At 40.5% G+C, this 22,217-nt stretch overlaps 1 protein-coding gene across 6 annotated transcripts in view; it reads right to left on the reverse strand.

Moving 5' to 3' along the window:
• Positions 1 to 481: 481 nt before the first annotated feature.
• The window catches only part of PLS3 (plastin 3), a 105,728-nt gene continuing 83,992 nt past the window's right edge, over positions 482 to 22,217 (reverse strand). For all 6 annotated transcript variants that reach the window (XM_060182804.1, XM_060182808.1, XM_060182806.1 and 3 more), the window contains exons 8-16: positions 20,618 to 20,760; positions 15,638 to 15,733; positions 11,735 to 11,930; positions 10,312 to 10,390; positions 8,858 to 8,972; positions 8,234 to 8,367; positions 4,872 to 4,995; positions 4,525 to 4,649; positions 482 to 1,736 (exon numbers count right to left, since the gene is read on the reverse strand). In XM_060182804.1, coding sequence (XP_060038787.1) covers positions 1,604 to 1,736; positions 4,525 to 4,649; positions 4,872 to 4,995; positions 8,234 to 8,367; positions 8,858 to 8,972; positions 10,312 to 10,390; positions 11,735 to 11,930; positions 15,638 to 15,733; positions 20,618 to 20,760 — 1,145 coding nt within the window. In that variant the 3' untranslated portion in view covers positions 482 to 1,603. The remainder of the gene's footprint in view (positions 1,737 to 4,524; positions 4,650 to 4,871; positions 4,996 to 8,233; positions 8,368 to 8,857; positions 8,973 to 10,311; positions 10,391 to 11,734; positions 11,931 to 15,637; positions 15,734 to 20,617; positions 20,761 to 22,217) is intronic.

Genomic DNA, 22,217 nt, shown 5'->3' on the forward strand with positions numbered 1-22,217 from the left:
CTGCTTGTTAGATGACCCCCCTGCAGGTGGGAAGCTGGGTACTTGAACTGGGATCCATAAGCTGGTCCTTGTACTTTGCGTGTGCTTAAACCACAGCGCTACCACCCACTTTATAGCATCTTGAGGCATTAGAGCAAGAACGAGAAACAAGAGCCTTTGTGGGGATGGGTGGTGGTGTATCTGGTAGAGTACATGCATTAACATGTGCAAGGACTTGGGCTCAAGTCCCTGGTCCACATCTGCAAGGAGGCGAGAGAGCTTCGTGAATAGTGGAGCAGTGCTGAAAATGTTGTTAAACTAGCAAAAACCACTACATCACATTGGTACTATACTTGATTTAGTTCTTCTAATTTAGCTTCAAAAGCTCAAGCCTAACAAATATCATTTTATATAGTACACCAGGTGAAGTCAGAATATTGAAGGAAAAAAAAAAAGAAGCTTGGCAAGGTATTAATGGAGAGAAGAATGAAGAGACTAGTAATTATGTAAATGCCTTTATTTAAACTAATACATCGCTACCAGATTACATCACTTTTCAGAGTTAAGAATAACAATTATGATCTTGAAAACTATAGCAAACAGCTTAATAAAAGCAAGAGTATATTAAGTCTAACATGTATGTTTTTATATCTGAGTGACCATATCTCCTTGTCTTAGGTGTAATTCTAGAAAAAAATCTCTGGTATATTTAGCATCCTGGTCCTACTGTATCCTAAGTTCTGAACAGGTTCTCTCCTCAAAGTGTCATGCACAACAGTGTTTTAAATCTAAAGAGAGAGTTTAATGATATAGGTCTTTAAAACAAATAAGCATATATTGAACCAAGCATTTGAAGACAAAATATATCAGCTACTTATAGCTAGGGTGTGAGAGGGAAGATGCAGGTTGAAAGTAAAATTTCCCCCTTACCTATAGTGTTTTTTTTTCCTTTAACCTACTTGAAGACCTTTTAAAAAAAAGTAGCAAAATCAGCAGTCTTATTTACTGTAATCAAAATACTCTTAAATGTACAAAAAAGGATCATGTAGAAAGAATACTGTAAAAGATAGTGATTTTTTTAAAGAATAAAACAATATGAAAGCTTCTATTACATTCTGCACAGCCAGTTACTTCTGCAAATTTTCAGTACTTTAAAGATAAACAAAAGATACTCACATCCAGCTACCTTCTGATAATCATTATCAAATAGGAACTAGCCTACTGGATGGAAAGCAAAATTATTGTCTAATTATGTTCATATCCAATCATCTAAGCAAGTCCCTACAGGTGGACATTCTAAGAGGGAAAAAGATACACAGAAAAAAAATAATAAAATACAGCTATGGAAATGTCAAGGGCAGTAATCTAGGAGAGTAAATGATTTGGCTATAAGCACATTCGGCTGTGCCTGACAAATCCAACTGTGACTACGGGAAGAGGAGATCTCTTTATAAAGTCTCTTTCCCCTAAGGTCTCTCACAATGAGCTAGTCTTGTTAATCAAAAATCTACAAGTCCCTTAAATGACCAACAGTTCCTTAAGCCATAAGCACTTCACTTGGAAATAGCTGACCTGCTAATCATGCACTTGGGAACAAGGTTGTTTTTTATTCAAATTGGTTATGTTACACTCTCTTCATTCCTCTGCCCATCAAGCATGCAAACACGGTCATGACCATCTTGGGTTTTACTTCCACAAGGTCTTCAGGAAGAGCATACACCCTTGCTCCGATTCTTCTAGCCATTGACACCGCATACCTATTTTGTGAGAAATCAAAAATTAAGATCAAGATGTTGGCAGTTAAAGACAAAATATGAGGCACAGCTAGTTCTTTTTTATATAGTCACTTGGCTGGATGCAAAACTTCCATTTCAAAAGCTCAAATCAGAATCATTTTCCTTTCTGAGTCTTGTTTCATGTTTTATTTTAGTTTTGATGTTATTCATAAGTCAATAAGATTTTGGATTGGTTAATATGTAGTCATTCCAGGTCCTGGAACAAGATGGCAGAGGTTCTAGTGGGGGTTGTTTTGTTATGTGGAAAACTGGGAAATGTTATGCATGTGAAAAGTACTGTATTTACGGCTGACTGTAGAACATTAATCCCCCAACAAAGAAATAAAAAAAAATACTGAGTCATACCTTTTCTGCACTATGAAATGAGAATCTTGGTGTGCTTACTGGATATAAAAAATAAGTATATCAAGAGACCAGATGGTGGCACACTCAGATGAGCACACACATTACCTACTATATGCGTGGACCTTGGTTCAAGCCTTTAGTCCCCTCCTGCAGGGGGGGAAGCTTCACAAGTTGTGAAGCAGGTCTTCAGGTGTCTTTCTATTTCCTCCACTCCTCAATTTCCCTCTGTCCTTTCAAATAAGAAAAGAAAAAAAAAAGGAAAAGATGGCCACCATGAGTGGTGGATTATGCTCTAGTTATAACTCTGGTGGCAATACAAAAGTTAAACAGGGAAGATAAATCAGTAGCCCAGAGTAGCTGGGTAATCAATGTTGATATTTTCATTGAGTATGCGATAGCAGACATCTTCATGTGATTTTGAGAGATATGAGGTAGAAAATTAAACCAAATGCAAAATCCAAGTTGTATAGGCAGACTGTAGACCCTTCCAAGTGTTCAAAGGAGTGGGAAAGAGCAGGCATGGGGTGGGGGCGGGTGGTGGCGCACCTGGTTGAATGCACATGTTACAATGCACAAGGACCCAGGTTCAAGCCCCTGGTTCCTATCTGTAGGGGGAAAGTTTTGTGAATGGTGAAACAGTGTTGCAGGGGTCTCTCTGTCTTTCTCCTTTTCTATCGTTCCCCCCTCCCTCTTGATTTTTGGCTCTGTCTATCCAATAAAGAAATAAAGATAAGAGAGTGGACATAGCATAAAAACAAGGTCGTTGACTCCATCAATTGAAAGTGTCCATGAAATCAGTAAAGAAAGAACTGACATAGTCAGCTATTCTTTAAAGATGATTTGGTTTTAGCATACATTTTTTTTAAATTTGATAGGACAGAGAGAAATTGAGAAGGAAGCGGAGGTAGAGAGAGACACCTGTAGCATTGCTTCATCGCTTGTGAAGCTTCCTCCCATGTGGGGACTGGGGGCTTGAACCTGGGTTCTTGTGCATGGTGACATGTGTGCTCAAGCTGGTGTGCCACCACCCAGCCCTGCAATGACATGTTTTAAGAACTGTTTATATATTATGGCTATTAACTCTTTGTTCATGCTAAAAAAAAAAAAATCAAGTCAGGAAGACATGATTTGCCTAACAGCAAAATTCTACATTTGAAATACTTCTTAGCTATCCTGTGAAGTATCGCTGTAGGCTAATTTTCAATGTATACTATTAATACATTTACTGGTTATCCATGAAACTAGGTTACAGTCTAGGTATTCAGAAAAGGGAGGAAATGGGTGAGAAAGACCATGAAGTTAAAATGCAGTATAAACATTCCCTGGGGTTAAACACTCTACTTGTTTAGGGACCAAGAGAGATAAGCCCAACATACAGTATAAGGGTCATCTATGCATAGAGGGAGACATCATCTAATAATGTGTTTTTGAAAGATTGGGCTGGATAGAGGACTACTCTAACTCCTGACTACAGTCAACTCACTTTCCCCATGTTAAAATTTGTAGCTGTGTTAGTATTAAATCAGACTACATTATTTAATATACTCAAAGAATAACTACAGGAATGAATGCCTACCAAGTACCAAGTCAGGCACAAAGTCAGGTGCTTGTTTTAATCTGATCTTTGTAATATTTCGGCAGTACCACTGGCCCCACCTGACTGATGATGAGGAACTGGAGGCTCAAAAGTTTCCTCCAGGTAACACAATTCTGAAACGGTAGAACCCAAATGAAAATGTGTGTCTAAAGTGTAAATGAGAAGGCCCATACTGAATGATCTCACTTCTTCTTCTTCTAGCATTTGCGCTTCTTCCGTAGCCAGTCAACAGCGTCAGGTTGAGCTCATAAGTGCAACTTAAAAATAAAGGGCAGTGGGAGTTGGGCAGTAGCTCAGCGGGTTAAGCGCACGTGGCGCAAAGTGCAAGGACCAGTGTAAAGATTCTGGTTCGAGCCCCCGGGCTCCCCACCTGCAGGGGGATCACTTCACAGGCGGTGAAGCAGGTCTGCAGATGTCTATCTTTCTCTTCCCCATTTCTCTCTGTCCTATCTAACAACGATGACATCAGTAACAACAATAACTACAAGAACAATTAAAAAACAAGGACAACAAAAGGGGAAAAAATAAATATAAAAAAATAAAAAAAATAAAGGGCAGCAAGAGAAAATGCAAGGTGATACTTGGGTGTGGTATATCACACCAAAGCAAAGGACTTTGGAGAGCGAGGGGAGGAGAGAATTTCTTGCAGACACCTATCACTGGCAGATGTGAAGTTGGACCTGTGTGTCAATAACTGTACTGTAAACTACTAACCACCCCCTCATAAAGCAGGGTGGGAGACAGAATGCATATCTACTTGGCTGCAAAGACTATGCTTTCCCCCAAATACTATGCAGTATCACTTACTTGGCATTATTGTGTTTGTCATCTTCTGTAAGATTACCACTCTTAACAAGGTCATAGTTTATGCAACCTGGTTGAATGGCATCAATTAAATCCACAACTGCCAAGCTGGAGCTGATTGTCTTATCCTAGTAGAGAAAGAAAATAAAGCTGATAATTTTAGCTGAACTACCAGAAGTATATGTCAAAAGCATATTAAACATTGAAACCAAATTCCAGTGAATTAAACATCTACTAGTACCGTTAGCCCAGGAGGAATTCTTACTCAGAAAGAAACCAAAGATTGTTCTTCCCAATTACATACTTTCTAGCAGACAGTGTTGAATATCAAACACTTTGACATTTCTTACCTTAAAACTCTGAATGGAAGTTGACTTTCCAGCCTCACTCAGTGTTCTATTCACCCAACTTACGATGATGTCATCATTAGCTTTCTGCCCATCTCCAAGATCTTCCAGGACATTGAGGGTGTATCTGTAAAAGCAGCAGCAGAAAAGGTCACATGCTATTTTGTGAGAAAAAATAAAACCCATAACATTAGAAGATCAAACTTTTATCTTCCATGTCTTTTATTCTTCTTTTTTTTTTTTTTTTTTTTTTTGCCTCCAGGGTTATTGTTGTGGCTCAGTACCTGTAACATGAATCCACTGCTCCCGGAGGCCGTTTTTTCCATTTTGTTGCCTTTGTTATAACCCTTGTTGTTGTTGTTGTTATTATTATTGTTGCCATTGCTGTTGTTATTGCAGAAAGAAATTGAGAGAGGAGAGGAGACAGAGAGAGGAGAGAAAGACAGACACCTGCAGATCTGCTTCACCGCCTGTGAAGGCATCTCTCTGCAGGTGGGGAGCCGGACTTACGCCAGTCCTTGCATTTTGCACCACATGCGCTTATCCCACTGCGCTACCACCTAACCCCTATTCTTTTTTTTTTCTAAGTAGGAAATAGTCATATATTTTTTTCATTTTTATTGTATTTTGCCTTCAGGAATACTGCTGGAGCTAGGTGCCCACACTACGAATCTACTGCTCCTGGAGGCCATTTTTTCCCATTTTGTTCTTGTTGTCGTTGTTATTATTGTTGTCACTGCAATTGTTGTTGTTGGATGGGACAGAGAGAAATGGAGAAAGGAGGGGAGACAGGTGGAGAGAAAGACAGACACCTCTTTACCGCCTGTGAAGCGACCCTCTTGCAGGTGGGGAGCTGGGGACTCGAACCGGGATCCTTATGCTGATCCTTGCGCCTCACATTATGTGAGTTTAACCCACTGCGCTACCTGCCGGCCTCCATGTCTTTTATTCTTTAGGGTTGACAGATTGAAGATTTTATGGAAAGAGATTTGCATTATGTATGTATCACATCGTGCTTCATCAGACTTGGTTGTAAACAACGGTGTCCGTAGCCTCAAGTATCTGCAATTACACTCACTTTTATGCAGGCCTTTTGATTCTTTTTAAAATTTCAGATGGAGAGAGGGAGAGCACAGCCTGGAGAGTTGTCACGTGGTGTTAGAGTTCCAACCCCAGGCCTCACACATGGTAAGATGTACCTCCTACCCAGTAAACTATTTCCTGACTTATAAATGACACTTACCTGTTTTTTTTCCATTTTGTTGCCCTTGTTTTAAAAATTTTTTAAATTTATTTATTCCCTTTTGTTGTCCTTGTTGTTTTATTGTTGTAGTTATTACTGATGTCATCATTGTTGGATAGAACAGAGAGAAATGGAGAGAGGAGGGGAAGACAGAGAGGGGGAGAGAAAGATAGACATCTGCAGACCTGCTTCACCACTTGTGAAGTGACTCCCCTGCAGGTGGGGAGCCGGAGGCTCTAACCGGGATCCTTAACGCCTGTCCTTGTGCTTTGTGCCACGTGTGCTTAATTCGCTGTTCTACCACCCGACTCCCAATTTTTCTTTACTTTTATGTCTATCTTTCTTTCTTTTTTTTTTTTTTATTTCAGCAAAAGAACTGGGATATATTATGGAGGACTGCGAGACAGCTCACCTAATGGGACATATATCTTAACAGGCATGAATGAATCTAGGCCTGGGCAGTGGTATACTGGGTTGAGTGCACACATTACCACGCACAAGCAACTGGGTCCAAGCCACTGGTCATCTTCACCTGCAGTGGGGGAAAGCTTCACTAGTGGTGAAGTAGTGCTGTAGGCTTTCCTTGCCCTCTCAGTTTCAGTCTCTATATTGTAAGCAGTGGGTGCCTGCTGACCTACCCTTTTACAGTGGTGGTGGTGGTGAAGGAGAGGAATCGCCAAAGTGCTTCTTCATGAGCAAGACCGACAGTCTCTCATAGACATACCTGATATTAGTCCAACAATGAGAATGGCTTAAAATAAGTTGTGCTTTGGCTGCTACCCAGTCATAATGAATGGTATTCAACAACATAGTTTTGAGGACTTCTTTTCCGTGGGAGGTTTGTAGTCCCTGCTCACAGATTTTTTTTTTTTTAATAGTAAAAAAAAAAAAACAAAACTATTTCTTTTTATTCATTACAGCCATGGTTGGTTAGTGCTAGGGGTTGGTGCCTGCATGATGAATCTACCATCCCAGGAAGGCTTGTTTTCCCCCTCTTCCTTTTGAAAAATAGAGACAGAGGGGCTGGTGCAGTGGTGTGCCTGGCTGAATGTACATGTTCCAGTGTGCACGGACCCAGGTTTGAGACCTCAGTCCCCACCTGCAAGGGTAAAGCTTTACAAGTGGTGAAGCAGTGTTGCAGGCATCTCTCTGTCTCTCTCCCTCTCTATCTCCCCTACCCTCTCAATTTATGACTGTCTCTAGCCAATAAATAAAGGCAAAGAAAGAGAGAGAGAAATTGAGATTGAGAAAAAGAGATACCCGCAGCACTGCTTTACTACTTGAGATGCTCCTTCCATGCAGGTGGAGAGTGGGGGCTTGAATTTGGGTCCTTGTGCATGGTAGTACGTACATTCTACCGTGCATACCGCCACTTGGTCCCCACTCACAGATTTTCAAAGATTTATTTATTTACTGGGGGTGGGGTGGGGAGGGAGGAATGGAGAGATATTATACCAGAGCATCAATCTGGTATATACAGCAGTGGTTATGTAATTCCAGACCCCATGCTTGAGAGTCCAACATATTATCCACTGTGCCATCACCTCCTGGGCTCCTGCTCACAGATTATTAGTGGACAGAAAGTGAGGCATGTTTATCTGTCTGGCTTCCTGTGAAAAGATGGAAAATATTCCGTTGCACGGCTTAATTTCCCAGAAGGCAACCAGCCACTAAGCATCAATGTATATTCATTTCTTCAGCTCATCTCAGAGTCTAAAAAAAAAAAAAAAACCTCAAAGGTGTAGTCATTGACATGTTTGTGTTAAAATGATTAAGTGAAGGAGTCGAGCGATAGCACAGTAGGTTAAGTGCAGGTGGTGCAAAGTGCAAGGACCAGTGTAAGGATCCTGGTTCAAGGCCCCGGCTCCCCACCTGCAGGGGAGTCGCTTCACAAGCGGTGAAGCAGGTCTGCAGGTGTCTGTCTTTCTCTCCTGCTCTCTGTCTTCCCCATCTCTCTCCATTTCTCTCTGTCCTATCTAACAATGACAACATCAATAACAACATCAATAATAATAACAACAACAATAAAACAAGGGCAATAAAAGGGAATAAATAAATAAAATGATTACATGAAAGACTTGTATTACAACAAAGCTGGAACAGTTAAAATTGTGTACCATACCTTCTCATCAGCTGCCAGACTAAAGCTAAAGTCAGAGTTTGATTCCCATCATTCAGATCTTGCCCTCCAATGCCAACCAGGGAAAATTTGGCAGGATGTTTCCCTAATTCAACAGCATAGTTGCAATTTTCCAGCTGCAAACGTACAAAAGCAAATGAACAAAGAGTTGTCATTTGTGTGTATGTGTGTGTCTAGATGTACAACTCTCACAAATGAGTAAGACACAAGTCCTGTCCTAAGGAAAACTCAAAGGGTTTTCTAAACAAACAAAATGAAGTGAGAATAAAAATAGTGTGTGGGGAGTTGGGCAGTAGCACATCGGATTAAGCGCACGTTGCCCAAAGCACAAGGACCAGCATTAAGGATCCCCGTTCGAGCCCCTGGCTCCCCACCTGCAGGGGAGTCACTTCACAGGCGGTGAAGCAGGTCTGCAGGTGTCTATCTTTCTCTTCCCCTCTCTGTCTTCCCCTCCTCCCTCCATTTCTCTCTGTCCTATCCAACAACGACAACATCAATAACAACAACAATACTAACTACAACAATAAAACCACAAGGGCAACAAAAGGGACTAAATATTAAAAATAATAGTGTGTGACAAAGTAATGTGCCAAGTTAATTACCTACCTTTTTCATGTTGGCGCCAAGTTTTGGGTATGGAGGCTTATTAACCTTACTCCAGTCAACAGGAACTTTAATTCGTTCATACAGCTGTAAGATCACTAGGGCATCTTGCAGATCACTAGTGACAGAGACAAAATTGAGTCAGTATTTTCAGCAGCTGGGTCTTTGATTTCTTAAGACTGATCACACTGTCAAACAAGGTATAAAATTCCAGGCAGGGAGTTGGGCAGTAGCACATCGGATTAAGCACATGCCCCGGTGCAAAGTACAATGACTGGCGATAAGGATCCGGGATCGAGCATGTGTGTGTGTGTGTGTGTGTGTGTGTGTGTGTGTGTGTGTGTGTGTGTGTGTGTGTGTGTGTGTGTGTGTGTGTGTGTGTGTGTGACCTCACAAGCGGTGAAGCAGATCTGTAGGTGTCTTTCTTTCCCCCTCTGTTTTCCCCTCCTCTCTCCATTTCTCTCTGTCCTAACAACGACGACATCAATAACTGCAATAATAAAACAAGGGCAACAAAAGGGGATAAATAAATATATAAAAAAAGAAAGCAAGAGCATGCATAATGTGTTTTGGGAGCATATACATAAGTGTTAAGGGTAGATTCAGTGGTTTGACTGACTATATATTAAGGACATAAGATAATAGATGTAGAAAAGAACATTCCAGGTGGAGAAAACGGAGTACAAAAGCCCTGAGGCATCATGGGTATCTATTCAGAATAATCCCGTTTTCTATCAAAATATGAAACATCTTCTCCTTACATGTTAGAAAGACATTATATATTCTTTCAAAAAACATTTATTTATTAATTAATGGGAGGGGAGGGGGAGAGGGAGATGGAAGAAGAGGGGGAGAGGGAGAGAGAAAGAACTAGATATCGCTCTGGTACTTGCGCTGCCAGGGATGGGGATTGAACTCAGGACCTCATGCTTTCTCATGTAGTTCACTTCCCAGACTACAGCTGTGCTTTTCTTTATTTAGAAAATGATAACAGAGATCACTGTTCAACACTTTCCAGAACTAATTAACTAATCAGAACAAATTAACATTTGGAAAATCTTTAGAGTTATAATTCTTTCTTTCTTTTTTTTTTAGTATTTTATTTATTTATTCCCTTTTTGTTGCCCTTGTTGTTTTATTGTTGTAGTTATTATTGATGTTGTTGTTGTTGATGTCATCGTTGTTGGATAGGACAGAGAGAAATGGAGAGAGGAGGGGAAGACAGAGAGAGGGAGAGAAAGACAAGACACCTGCAGACCTGCTTCACCGCCTGTGAAACGACGCCCCTGCAGGTGGGGAGCCAGGGGCTTGAACTGGGATCCTTACTCCGGTCCTTGTGCTTTGCGCCATGTACACTTAACCCTCTGCATTACCACCTGACACCCAAGTTATAATTCTTTATGTAGTATCCATTTATGGTATTCAAATCTGTTTTAAAAAGTAGTAGGACGTCTTACGCATAGAGATGGTTTACATGGGGATTAACACCAAGAGAATTCATCCAGTTTCGGAAAGTCCTTTCTTCACGAGTTTCTCCTATTAAGAATATTCAAAAAATGTATTTATTCACCAAACTCCTTGTGTATATGCATGTAATGTCAACCCATAAGAGCATTTTTATTTCCTCTGTATGGATCTAGAATTTATCTCCAATATGACTAAGAGATACACTTGTTTTTAATGTGTTAAAACTTATTTTAAAGTAAAATAATTTAACATTATTATTGTTATAGCTAGCTAAGCAACTTAGAAATTTCTAAATGTTCTAGTTTCTTTCACTCTCCAATTCTCTAATACCTCCCCCAACTGATATTATCAGTTACATTTTCAAAATTTGCTCTCATATGAACTTAAATTCATATTAATGTTCATTTTTCTCTACCCACTTTAAAACATGGAACTTAACATGATCACACCTTTGCATATCTATGTTACAGGCACAAATTACTTGCATCATAAAAAGCATAACACATTTTCTAGTAAGAATGCCAGTGACTAGTGAATGACCTTTGCATTTGTTTATTTTAAAACTATACATTCCTGCATAGATAACCTAAAACTAGATTTTGCTATTCCCAAATTTAAAGCGATAACCACCACATATCATTCTTAAATGTAGACTCTTATTAAAGTAACTGGAGCTAGTCAAGTTAGTCTAACTGTGTAAGAATGAAACATGTACTGCCAATTGATAAGTACATTTTAGGGAGATGTGAAGTTTTTCTGTGAAAGGTTTAAAAAGTGATCTAAAGGGGGTCAGGCAGTAGTGCAGTGGGTTAAGCACACATGGCACGAAGTACAAGGACCGGCATAAGGATCCTGGTTCCCCACCTGCAGGGGGGTCACTTCATGAGTGGTAATGCAGGTCTGCAAGTCTTTCTTTCTCTCCTCCTCTCTATCTTCCCCTCCTCTCTCGATTTCTCTCTGTCCTATCCAAGGACAGCAATAACAACAACAACCACAATAACGATAAAACAACAAGGGTAACAAAAGGGAAAAAAATAGCCTCTAGGAGCAGTGGGTTCGTGGTGCAGGCACTGAGCCCCAGCAATAACTCTGGAGGTAATTAATAAACAAATAAAATAAAATAACAATAAAAAATGATCTAATTCTGAAAATTTAAAATAAAACACTGGTTTACTAGGCGGCCTTAACTAAATGACCCTAGGCTAGTTTACTTTACAAGATTATTTTTATATGATTCCTTTCTTCACTTATGTCACCTCTTTCTACCAGCTTCCACTGTTTACTCAACAATTGGCTTTACTCTCCATGGATATTTGCTAAAGGAAAGTGGAGAAAAAAACCTTATAAAACCATTGCAGTTCATACATTTTGATTATGTAGTTTCATGTGTTAGTATGTAAGAAAATGTTATACCTTCTAAGAGAGTCCAGTCAATATCTTGGTTCTCTGGCTTAGTTAGTGCTGGGTATTTATTAAACAGGTTAGCCACAAAGGCTAAATTCAGTTTGGGGTTTCCACTGACAACATCAGCAGGAGTAACGAACTGTCTGCAGCCTAGTTTGTCTGCTTGTTGAAGCATACTCTCAGCTCTTTTCAAATCATCTGTTTCCTGTTGGGGTAAAAGAAGACATTTTAAAAAGGCCATGCTAAGAATATAGATATTCTTCTCTACAATGATAGTTGGATATACAAGGCTACCTTCTCTTAGCCAACATATGGTAGTTGTTATAAAACTTTTGCAGGGAAAAAAAAAAAAGTTGGCTATGTTCAATATGCAATATCTTGAAAATACACTAGATGGCGCCAATCATACACCAATAGCTAAGGACAATATACTGAACTCAATTGGCAGTCCATCTCATGACAAAACTGATGAAGAAAAAAAGGTAAATCTGTTCAGAGTTTGAAATTACTAGGTACTAAAGAAGGTATACGTCTTAAAACACTGAAGACACTGAATAACAGGAAGGGCTGAGAGATAAAATAAGTGTTTATGATGTACAGACTACTAGGAATAACAATGGTTAAGGAAAAGATAGGAGCACCAAGCAGAACATTTCAGAGAGAGGGGGAGGGGGAGAGGGAGAGAGGGAGAGAAAGAGGAGAGAGAGAGAGGAAAGAGAGAGAGAGATAGGAGAGAGGAGAGAGAGAGAGAGAGAGAGAGAGAGAGGAGAGAGAGAGAGGGAGAAAGCCCTGGGGTTCAAGTGTCTAGTCTGCACCTCAGAAAGGAAGTTTCACGAGTGGTAAAACTGGTCTACAGGTGTCTCTCTCTACTTCTCTATTACAGCCCCCCCCCCAATTTCTCTCTGTTTTATTGAGTAAGTAAAGAAAAGAAAAAGAAAATGGCCACCAGGAGTGGTGGATTCACTGTGCAAGTACTAAGCAATAACTATTGCCTAAGCAATAACACTGGTGGCAATAAACAAAAGAGTTCAGACTGAACTCTAGAGTTACTAGAAAATTGTTGAATTTGGGGACCAGGCAGTGGTGCACCTGGTTGAGCACACATGTCACAGTGCACAAAAACCCAGGTTTAAGCCCCCGATCCCTACCTGCAGAGGGAAAACTTCAGGAGTGCTGAATCAGGGCTGCAGGTGTCTCACTGTCTCTTCCTCTCTATCTTTCCTTCTCTGTCAATTTCTCTTTCTCTATCCAATATTAAATAAAGGTAGTATAAAAAGAAAAGGCTTTGAATTTTCCTGAGGAGTGAAGAGGCACAGGAAGGAATGTTTTCTTTTTTCTTTCTGAAGGAGTGTTTTAAGATGATCAATCAGTTAGGATCGACTTGAGAAGATTCAGTGAGTCTACTGGTATCATATGATTAGGCAAAAGGTAATCCGGCTTGCCAGCCCTTCGTGCCAGCCTGTCATCCACATTCAGTGAACTGAGCCTAAGAGTTTCACATTTATCCTAACATCCAGAAATACAAGTTACATGCATGAGTTAAAACTTCTAGTTCTGGCAAGAACAGGACAAATGGTTTCGCAAGTGACATACACTCAATCTGGTTACATAATAGGATGGAAATGTGACTATTTTTACATTAGTAGAATATATTCCACTTCTAATGAGTAAAAGGAGTCACAGGATCCTAGATACTGGAAGTATTTTAGTCCAGTTCCTAATTTTATAATCAAAGTGAGAGCCCGTTTGCAGAGGGATCCTGTCCAAGGTCTCTGAAGAACTCAGTGATGGAAGTAGGAAACATGTTTCATGACAGTGATTCCCCAAACTGAATTTCATGGATGAGGAGCTTGTAAACATATTCATATTATCCTCAACACAGGGATGTTACAGATGCAGATATGAATGTGTAGCCAATCAAACTACCTCCCCCGGGGGGGGGGGGAGGCTGGCCAGATAACTCTTCTAGTAGGGTGCCTGCCCTACAATGCTTGTGATCCAGGCTGCCCCTGGAATACCATGGCTCTAGGGGAAGCTTGGGTGCTATGGTGTCTGTACCTCTTGGTCTGTCTGTCTGTCTCTCTCTCCCTGTTTGAAAAAGTAGCCCCAGCGACTAGGTGTTGGTACACCTGGTTGAGCGCACGTATTACAATGCTCAAGGACACAGGTTCAAGCCCCCTAGTTCCCACCTGAAGGGGGAAAGCATCACAAGTGGTGAAGCAGATATGCAGGTGTCTTTCTGTTCCTCTCCCTGTCTATCTCTCCCTTCCTCTCAATTTTTGGCTATCTCTATCCAATAAATAAATAAAAAAATAATAACTTTTTTATTTAAATAAAGAGCCCCAGAGCAGTGAAAATGTATACACAAGGCCCAGGAATATCAACAACAAACACCTGCGACTGTGGTTGTAATCTAAATACTTCAAAAAGGTCAGGCTCTAGTGTTTATTTTTCCCCCACACATATTTGCTTGCTTGCTTGATTTTTCCAGTAATATTTATTTATGTGGAGGCCAAATGTTCAGCAATGGACCAGGTAACTGAACAGATTTTACATTTAATGAAAAAGAAAAAAGATTCATTTATTCATTCAATGATTGTCTGAGGCAGTTACCTGGATTGAGGCTGCATTCTACCTGGCACTGACTGTAGGAGGAATAACTATCAGGGCAGAATAGTTTCTACTTTTGTCACTCTCTAGGATTTTAACAAAGACTGGACAAGTGAGAAACTCCCCCCCCACACACACACGATTCAAGGCAGTGTGTGGTTAAGTTGTGCCAAGGGCAATATAGTAGGATTAAAAGAAGGGGGGACATTATGATCCTGAGCACCTGACAGATGCGGGGGTGGGGTGGGATGGAGTGGAGATGTAAATGAGTAGGGATGGAGCGAGTTAAGACTTTTGCTCCAGATCAGGTAGTAAGACTTTTTGCCTTAGATCATACAAAGTGAATAAGCCAGATATTACTAGACTCATATGGCTCCTATGTGGAGTATGAAGAAACAAAGCAAGAGAACATACAAAGTCAAATGCAAACAAACCCTTAAGACTCTGAAGAGTTAGGGCTGATGGCTGTGGGGGCTTGGGAAGGGGGTGTTCAAGACAGAGAGGGCCCAGTAGACTCTAATAACACACATCATGAAAAGTGTGAAACTACACCCCAAAGACATACAGCTCTGCAAACCAATACTACCCTAAAAAAAAAAAAGAACAAAACAAAAATAACCAACCAACTAACCAACCAACTGGGACCATGTGGTGATGTACTTGTACTTGGTTGAATGCACACGTCACCATGTCCAAGGACATGGGCTCAAGCACCACCATCTTGCCCCTACTGTAGGAGGGAAGGTTCAATGATGGTAAAGCAGGACTGCAGCTATCTTTTTTCCCCCTCTTTTTCCACCTCTATCTCCCCTCCTTTTCCAACTTCTATTAAGAAAAAAATAAAATAAAAAACCCAAAAACCACAATATTTGCCTCAACTAATTTTTTTTCTATTAGTTTAGTTAATCTAGGAATGTTCCCAGGACAGGAAGATTAATCAGCAACTCTGAACCCCCCAACTGGAGATTTAGTCATGCCACAAGACAGAAAACCATTTTTAAGTGTGACATTTGGTGCTGTATATACCAATAATGACACACTTGTTTTAAGTACTTTGTGCTAGACATCTAATAAATAAATACAACCACGAAAACCCATTTCTAATTAGTAACTGTGAGCTCACTGATAAAATACTATCAACATAGGTCAAAGTTAGTCTTTCTGACTCTGAGTTATAATCACAGTAACACATTTTCAAGTAATGCTTAAAATTTTTCAACACTACATGCTACTGTAAAAAGTCTTTATGGAGAATCAACAATTGTATACAGCTGCAGAACTGAAAAGAACACCTTTACTTACATTGAAACCTGACATGTTAATATCTATCCGTGTTTCACCTTCTTTTTGTCCTTTTGGTGCGATTTGATTAAGCAGATGGAAATAGGCCTTGGAATCCTGCAAATGAATTGAAAATGTCAGTGAGATCACATTTACACAGCATGAATGCATCCCATTGTTCCATGTTTGGAAGGATATTTGCAAAAATATATGGCAAAATCTCTGTTCTAACTTAGCAGTCCCCCCCCCCAAAAAAAATCCATCCATCTGGTCTTATATTTGCCTTGAATATGGATGAACTGGATTTTATCATGACTTTGTAACTGACCGAAGGTATTAATAAAAGAACACATGTGAAAACACAACTAGTTCTGTACCTTAACTGAATTACTGAAGTCAAAAAGCTTGGTAGGTATAACAAGTCAGAGAAAACAAGTAGTAGGGCAGAAATCCAGGAAGCATAGGGAAAGAGAAAAGAAACAGATTATACCATGACAAAAAAAAAATACAATATATATAACCTAATCCATGAAGAAAAGATTGTGTTCAAGCATTTAATTTATCCCTATGCCTATACCCTCTGTCTTACTCCCTTCCTTCTCTTCCCCACCTTAGTTTTCAGAATCACTTTGAGGTTTTTTTTTGGCAAGTTTGTGACCAAAAAAAAAAATTTTTATTTTTGGTGACAAAATTTTTAAATCTTTTTTTCTTTTAAATATTGATTTATTTATTCCCTGTTGTTGCCCTTGTTGTTTTATTCTTGTAGTTACTTATGTTGTTGCTGGATAGAACAGAGAGAACTGGAAAGAGGAGGGGAAGACAGAGAGGGGGAGAGAAAGATAGACACCTGTAGACCTGCTTCACTGCTTGTGAAGCGACTCCCTTGAAGGCGAGGAGCCGGGGACTCGAACCAGGATCCTTACACTGGTCCTTAAGGACAAAATTTTTTAAAATGAAAAACATTAAAGAATGTTTGTATAGATAACATGTGACCCTTTAATCAAACCATCTGAACATGCGTATGCACAGGAGGAGTGACTTTTTGGTTTTAGCCCTGAACTTTCATCATTTGAACATTTTACTTGGAACCCTAACCCCCTCTCTCCCCTCAGTTATAAAACAAGCCAGCACGGTCCATACTAAAGCTGAGCTGGATGAGTTCAGGATGCGTAAATATGCCATATACTACAACTTGAAATCCCACCAATACCACTAAAAACACTTCCATAAAGCCCGCTAACATGTGTCAAGGAAAATTCTGTTTCGCTGGAATACTAGAGGATAGGAACTGGAGTGAAATGTCCTTAATCCTGCTATATCTGAAGATAACTTTCCCAGCTATGACCATTTTGCCAGAAAGTCCTGATAAACTATAAAGGAGTATTTCTCAGAGTAAGTTCTATAGATCATGTGCAAATTACTAAGTCCAACCCCAGACCTCAGAGTAAGTTCTATAGATCATGTGCAAATTACTAAGTCCAACCCCAGACCTACCAAATAGAAATTTCTGACAGGCTGGGGGTATGGATTGACCTGCCAATGTCCATGTTCAGTGGAGAAGCAATTACAGAAGCCAGAACTTCTACCTTTTGTACCCCCAAAACAACCTTAATCCATACTTCCAGCAGGGGAGAAGTGATAGGATGAAGGTAAGAGGACTCTGAACTCCAGCTCCATCAGCACCCAGAGAGAGAGAAGGAAAAGGAGAGGGACATATGGAGGTAGTAATGTTGTCATGAGTAGCCTGGAGGGAACAGAGGATTGGATCAGGGAAAAAAGGGGCCAATTATGTATAAATGTGGACAGATAGTTGTAAAGATGATGGTTGGCCCATGTCTACAACCTTAGGGGAATCCTTAGTGGATTTAAACTCCTGTTGACATCCAATTTTGTAAAATTAAAAAATAAATAAATAAAAAAATTTCTGCTTGCTTCATCTAAGTTAACCAAGAAAGCTTTGTTAAAAAATGATTATTTTAAAATGTAATTTAAATAATGTTTTTATTTTAATGAAATAAATACAGACAGCAAGAAAAGAGAACAGAGCTCTGCTCAGCTCTGGCTTACGGTGGTGCTAGAGATTGAATCTAGAATCAGAGCACCAGGCATGGAAGCGTTTTGCAAAACCATTATGGTACTTCCACAGCCCAGATGTATTTAGTTATACATTCATTTATTGGACAGAGAAAAACCGAGAGGCAAGGAGGAGACAGAGACTGAGAGAAAGAGAGACATTTGTAGCATTGTTTCACTGTTTGCATAGCTTCCTCCCTGCAGGTATGGACTGGGGGGCTTGAAACCAGGTCCCCGAGCATTGTAACTTGTGTACCCTATCCAGTTTGCCACTGCCTGGCCCTTTTAAAGTGAGTTTTATATGTGGTGCCTTAACCTAGTCTAAGAGGGAAAGCAGATGAATAAAAACCATTTCAGGGAGGAGAGCAGATAGCATAATGGTTATGCAAAACAGACTCTTAGGCCCGAGGCTCCAGCGTCCCAGGTTCAAACCCCCCCCCCCCCCCCCCCCCGCACCACAAGCCAGAGCTGAATAGTGCTGAAGTCATGGGCTCTTTGAATATAACTAAAATAGGACCCCCCAACTCTTCATATGAACTTTTCCAGCCTTTAGGTTCATGATTGGTCAACAATTTGTTTGGCTCTATATGTTAACTCTTTTTTCAGCCACCGGGTTCCAGATGATACCATGATGCCAACCGGACTTCCCTGGGCAGACGACCCCACCAATGTGTCCTGGAGCCCCACTTCCCCAGAACCCTGCCCCACTAGGGAATGAGAGAGACAGGCTGGGAGTATGGACCTGCCAACACCCATGTTCAGCGGGGAAGCAATTACAGAAGCCAGACCTTCCACCTTCTGTACCCCATAATGACCCTGGGTCCATATTCCCAGAGGGATAAAGAATAGGAAAGCTATCGGGAGGGGATGGGATACGGAGTTCTGGTGGTGGGAATTGTGTGCAGTTGTACCCCTGTGTATTTTTTAATCAGTGTTTTGTTTTTATAAATAAAAATTAAAAAATAAGTAAATAAAATAAAAAATACTAAAAAAACCAAAAACCTCTTGAGACCAGGAGATGAAATGCAAATTGAGATTCAACCCTGAGTGCTCATAGGACCTACCTCCTAACAAGTATGGCATTACTGTTGTAAAAGTGCATTTACTTATAGATATCTACTGAAGACATAGTTAATTCATAACTTAATGATACATATCTGAGAATAGGTAAAGAGCAGTCTAGTTTGAGTCTATATTTACCACCCTGGAAAGGGCTTTATATGTGAAAATTTGAACTTGGCTATAGGCAATGCTCATATTAGTGAAAACTCCCTGCTTTTGAACAAATTCAAAGCCAAGCGTCATTACAGAAATGCCATTTTTGCACATTTAAAAATGTATTTCTCCACAAGCAGAACTTGAACTGGAGTTGGTGTATTGCACCAAAGTAAATGACTCTGGGATGTGTGTGTGTAGGGGGAGAGTATAGGTCCAAAAAGGATGACAGGGGACCTAGTGGGGGTTGTATTGTTATGTGGAAAACTCAGAAATGTTATGCATGTACAAACTACTGTATTTACTGTTGAATGTAAAACATTAATCTCCCAATAAAGAAATAAAAAATGTGTTACTCATGGCAAAACGGTGATGTACCTGCTTGAATGCATACATTATCATGTACAAGGACCCAAGTTTAAGTCCCAGATCCGTTACTTACAGGGACGAAGTTTCACTAGTGATGAAGCAACACTGCAGGTCTCGGTCTCTCTCTCTCTGTTTTTCTCTCCTTCCCCTTCCCTCCCTCAATTTCTCTATCTAATAAATAAATATTAAAAATTTCATTCCTACAATGGGTACTCCATTTACAAGTGATTTTTGAGAACATATCTAGCATATGAAGTCAAATATACTTGTCTAAACATGTTGCGTAATTATACTCTGGGAGGCTAGTCTGGTCACTGGTGAAAGTAGTGCAAACATCCCGTTTTCTCTCCCAAATGAACAAATCAATACGATTACAGAACATCATTTCCATAGCCCTATTGACCAATGACCTCAGGTGAGATACCCAAGTTCATCCCCTGGGTCCCAGCATCTAGATTATGGAGTCAAGTCAATGAGACCTTCATGCTATTTGCTGTAGTCATTCTGACCCTCTTTCCCTGAAAAGCCAGAGGCAACACACATGTGGCAAGTGAATGCTATCAATGGCTCCCTCCCTCGCTATTTTGCCACTACTATTCATGGTGAGCAGTGCGTGCCAAAATTTAACCCAACACAAGGAAACAACTACACATTTTTTTTTATTTCTCAGGTATTGTGTGTTAGAGGTGTGCTTTTGCAGGAAGACGCTGGCACTGGGGATATAAGAAGTCCTCTACATCCACAAATGGGAATATATAAAAGGAGAGCAGGGGGAAGAAGGAGTGAGGGGATCTTTCTTCTCTAGGTATTTAACTTACAGGTAGACTAAGGCCTGAGAAAGGCAGTGAGGGGTAGTACAGTTACAACCCATCCTTTTATACTACTATGTTCAACAGTAGGAAAATACAGAATGTTAGGTAGGACTAGAACACTTCGTACCTTCTCCCATGGAATGAAAGCCAGACTTGATGGTAGTGCTTCTTAACTAGATCTATTTCTATTTCTTTTTAAATTTTTTTTAAATCTTTATTTATTGGATAGAGACAGCCAGATAAGAGAGGGATAGCGAGGGAGAGAGACAGAGAGACACCTGCAGCACCACTTCACCACTCACAAAGCTTTTCTCCTGCAGGTGGGGACAGGGGGCTTGAACTTGGGTCCTTGTGCATTGTAATACATGTGCTCAACCAGGTGCGCCACCACCTAGCCCCAACTAGATCTATTTCTTTATTAAAATCTGTCTTCAGGGTCAAGAGCAACAAGGCTTAGTGATGTGCTGAGAGCACTGTCTTTCTGGGATGAAATCTCCCCGTTATTATATCCCCTAGCAGTCTGAATAGTTACCTTGATATCAGCACTAAAGTTATTGATCTTTTGCCAGCCTGAATTTTCCAAATGAAAGTTTGCCCATCTAAGCAGAAGCTCTTCTGGAGACAATTTCATAAGCTCCTCCAAAGTCTCACCATCTCGGAGTAAAGCAGCCAAGGCTACATGAAAATAAAATCAGAACCAATATACTGTAAGAAACTGGCCATTACAAGTTCATTTGGTCTTCTGACACCTTATGAAATAATAGAAATGTCAGGATTATTGATAGTACAACTTAGTAACTGGTTATTAAGTACTCATTATAATTCAAATAAAAGATAAATGTGTCGGGTAGGTAATTCTAAGATGTTATAGGTATACTGTATGAGAATATATAGCAAATATATATAATCTATTCTCTAAAATATTCTTATATTATTTTATTTTATTTAAATTTATTATTGGATAGGGACAGTGAGAAATTGAGAAAGGAGATAGATAGAGAGAGATAAAGAGACACCTGCAGCCTGGCTTTACCACTTGTGAAAATTTCCCCCTGCAGGTGGAGACCAGGGGCTTGAACCTGGGTCCTTGCACACTATAATGTGAGTGCTTAACCGAGTGTGCCACTGCCTGACCCAATATATTTTAATGAGAGAGAGGTAGAGAGGAGAGAGATAGAGAGGGGGAAAGGGAGAGGGAGAGAGAGGGAGAGAGGGAGGGAGGAAGGGGAGAAAGGGAGAAGGAGAGGGAGAGAGGGAGAGAGGGAGGTAGGGAGGGAGGGAGGGAGAGAGAGAGAGGGAGAGAGGGAGGTAGGGAGGGAGAGAGAGAGAGGGAGAGAGGGAGGTAGGGAGGGGGAGAGAGGGAGGGAGGGAGAGGGAGAGAGAGAGGGAGAGAGAGAGGGAGGGAGAGAGAGAGAGAGGAGAGGGGCTGAGACCAGAGCACTGCTCAGCTCTGGCTTATGGTGGTACAGGTGACTGAACCTGGGACCTCTGAGCTTCAGGCATGAAAGTCTTTTGCATACCATTATGCTGTCTCCCCAGGCCATCTAATCTTCATTTCCAAATACCAAGTACATTATAACTTTCAAAGTTATCATTTTCACATTTTGTCATATATTTATATATGCTTTTCTTGTTTGATAATATTAAAACCAGAGACTGGGTGGGGGAAGTTAAAGATTTTGAGCTTTTGGGAGGGGGTAGTTATGCAAAAAGACTGGCATGCCTAAGGCTCCAAGGTCCCAGGTTCAATTCCCCACACCACCATAAATAAACCAGAGCTGATCAGTGCTCTGGTTAAAAAGAAAAACAGAAAGTCCAAAGATTTTAGAGCTTTTTATTTTTTAATATTTATTTATTTATTTATTTTCCCTTTTGTTGCCCTTGTTTTTCCATTGTTGTTATAGTTATTGTTATTGATGTTGTTGTTAGGACAGAGAGAAATGGAGAGAGGAAGGGAAGACAGAGAGGGGGAGAGAAAGACAGACACCTGCAGACCTGCTTCACCACCTGTGAAGCGACTCCCCTGCAGGTGAGGAGCCGGGGCCTCGAACCGGGATCCTTACATCGGTCCTTGTGCTTTGTGCGACATGCACTTAACCTGCTGCGCTACCGCCCGACTCCTGATTTTGGAG

Source organism: Erinaceus europaeus, chromosome X, assembly GCF_950295315.1.
Source record: "Erinaceus europaeus chromosome X, mEriEur2.1, whole genome shotgun sequence".
In the NCBI taxonomy this organism is placed as follows: Eukaryota; Metazoa; Chordata; class Mammalia; order Eulipotyphla; family Erinaceidae; genus Erinaceus; species Erinaceus europaeus.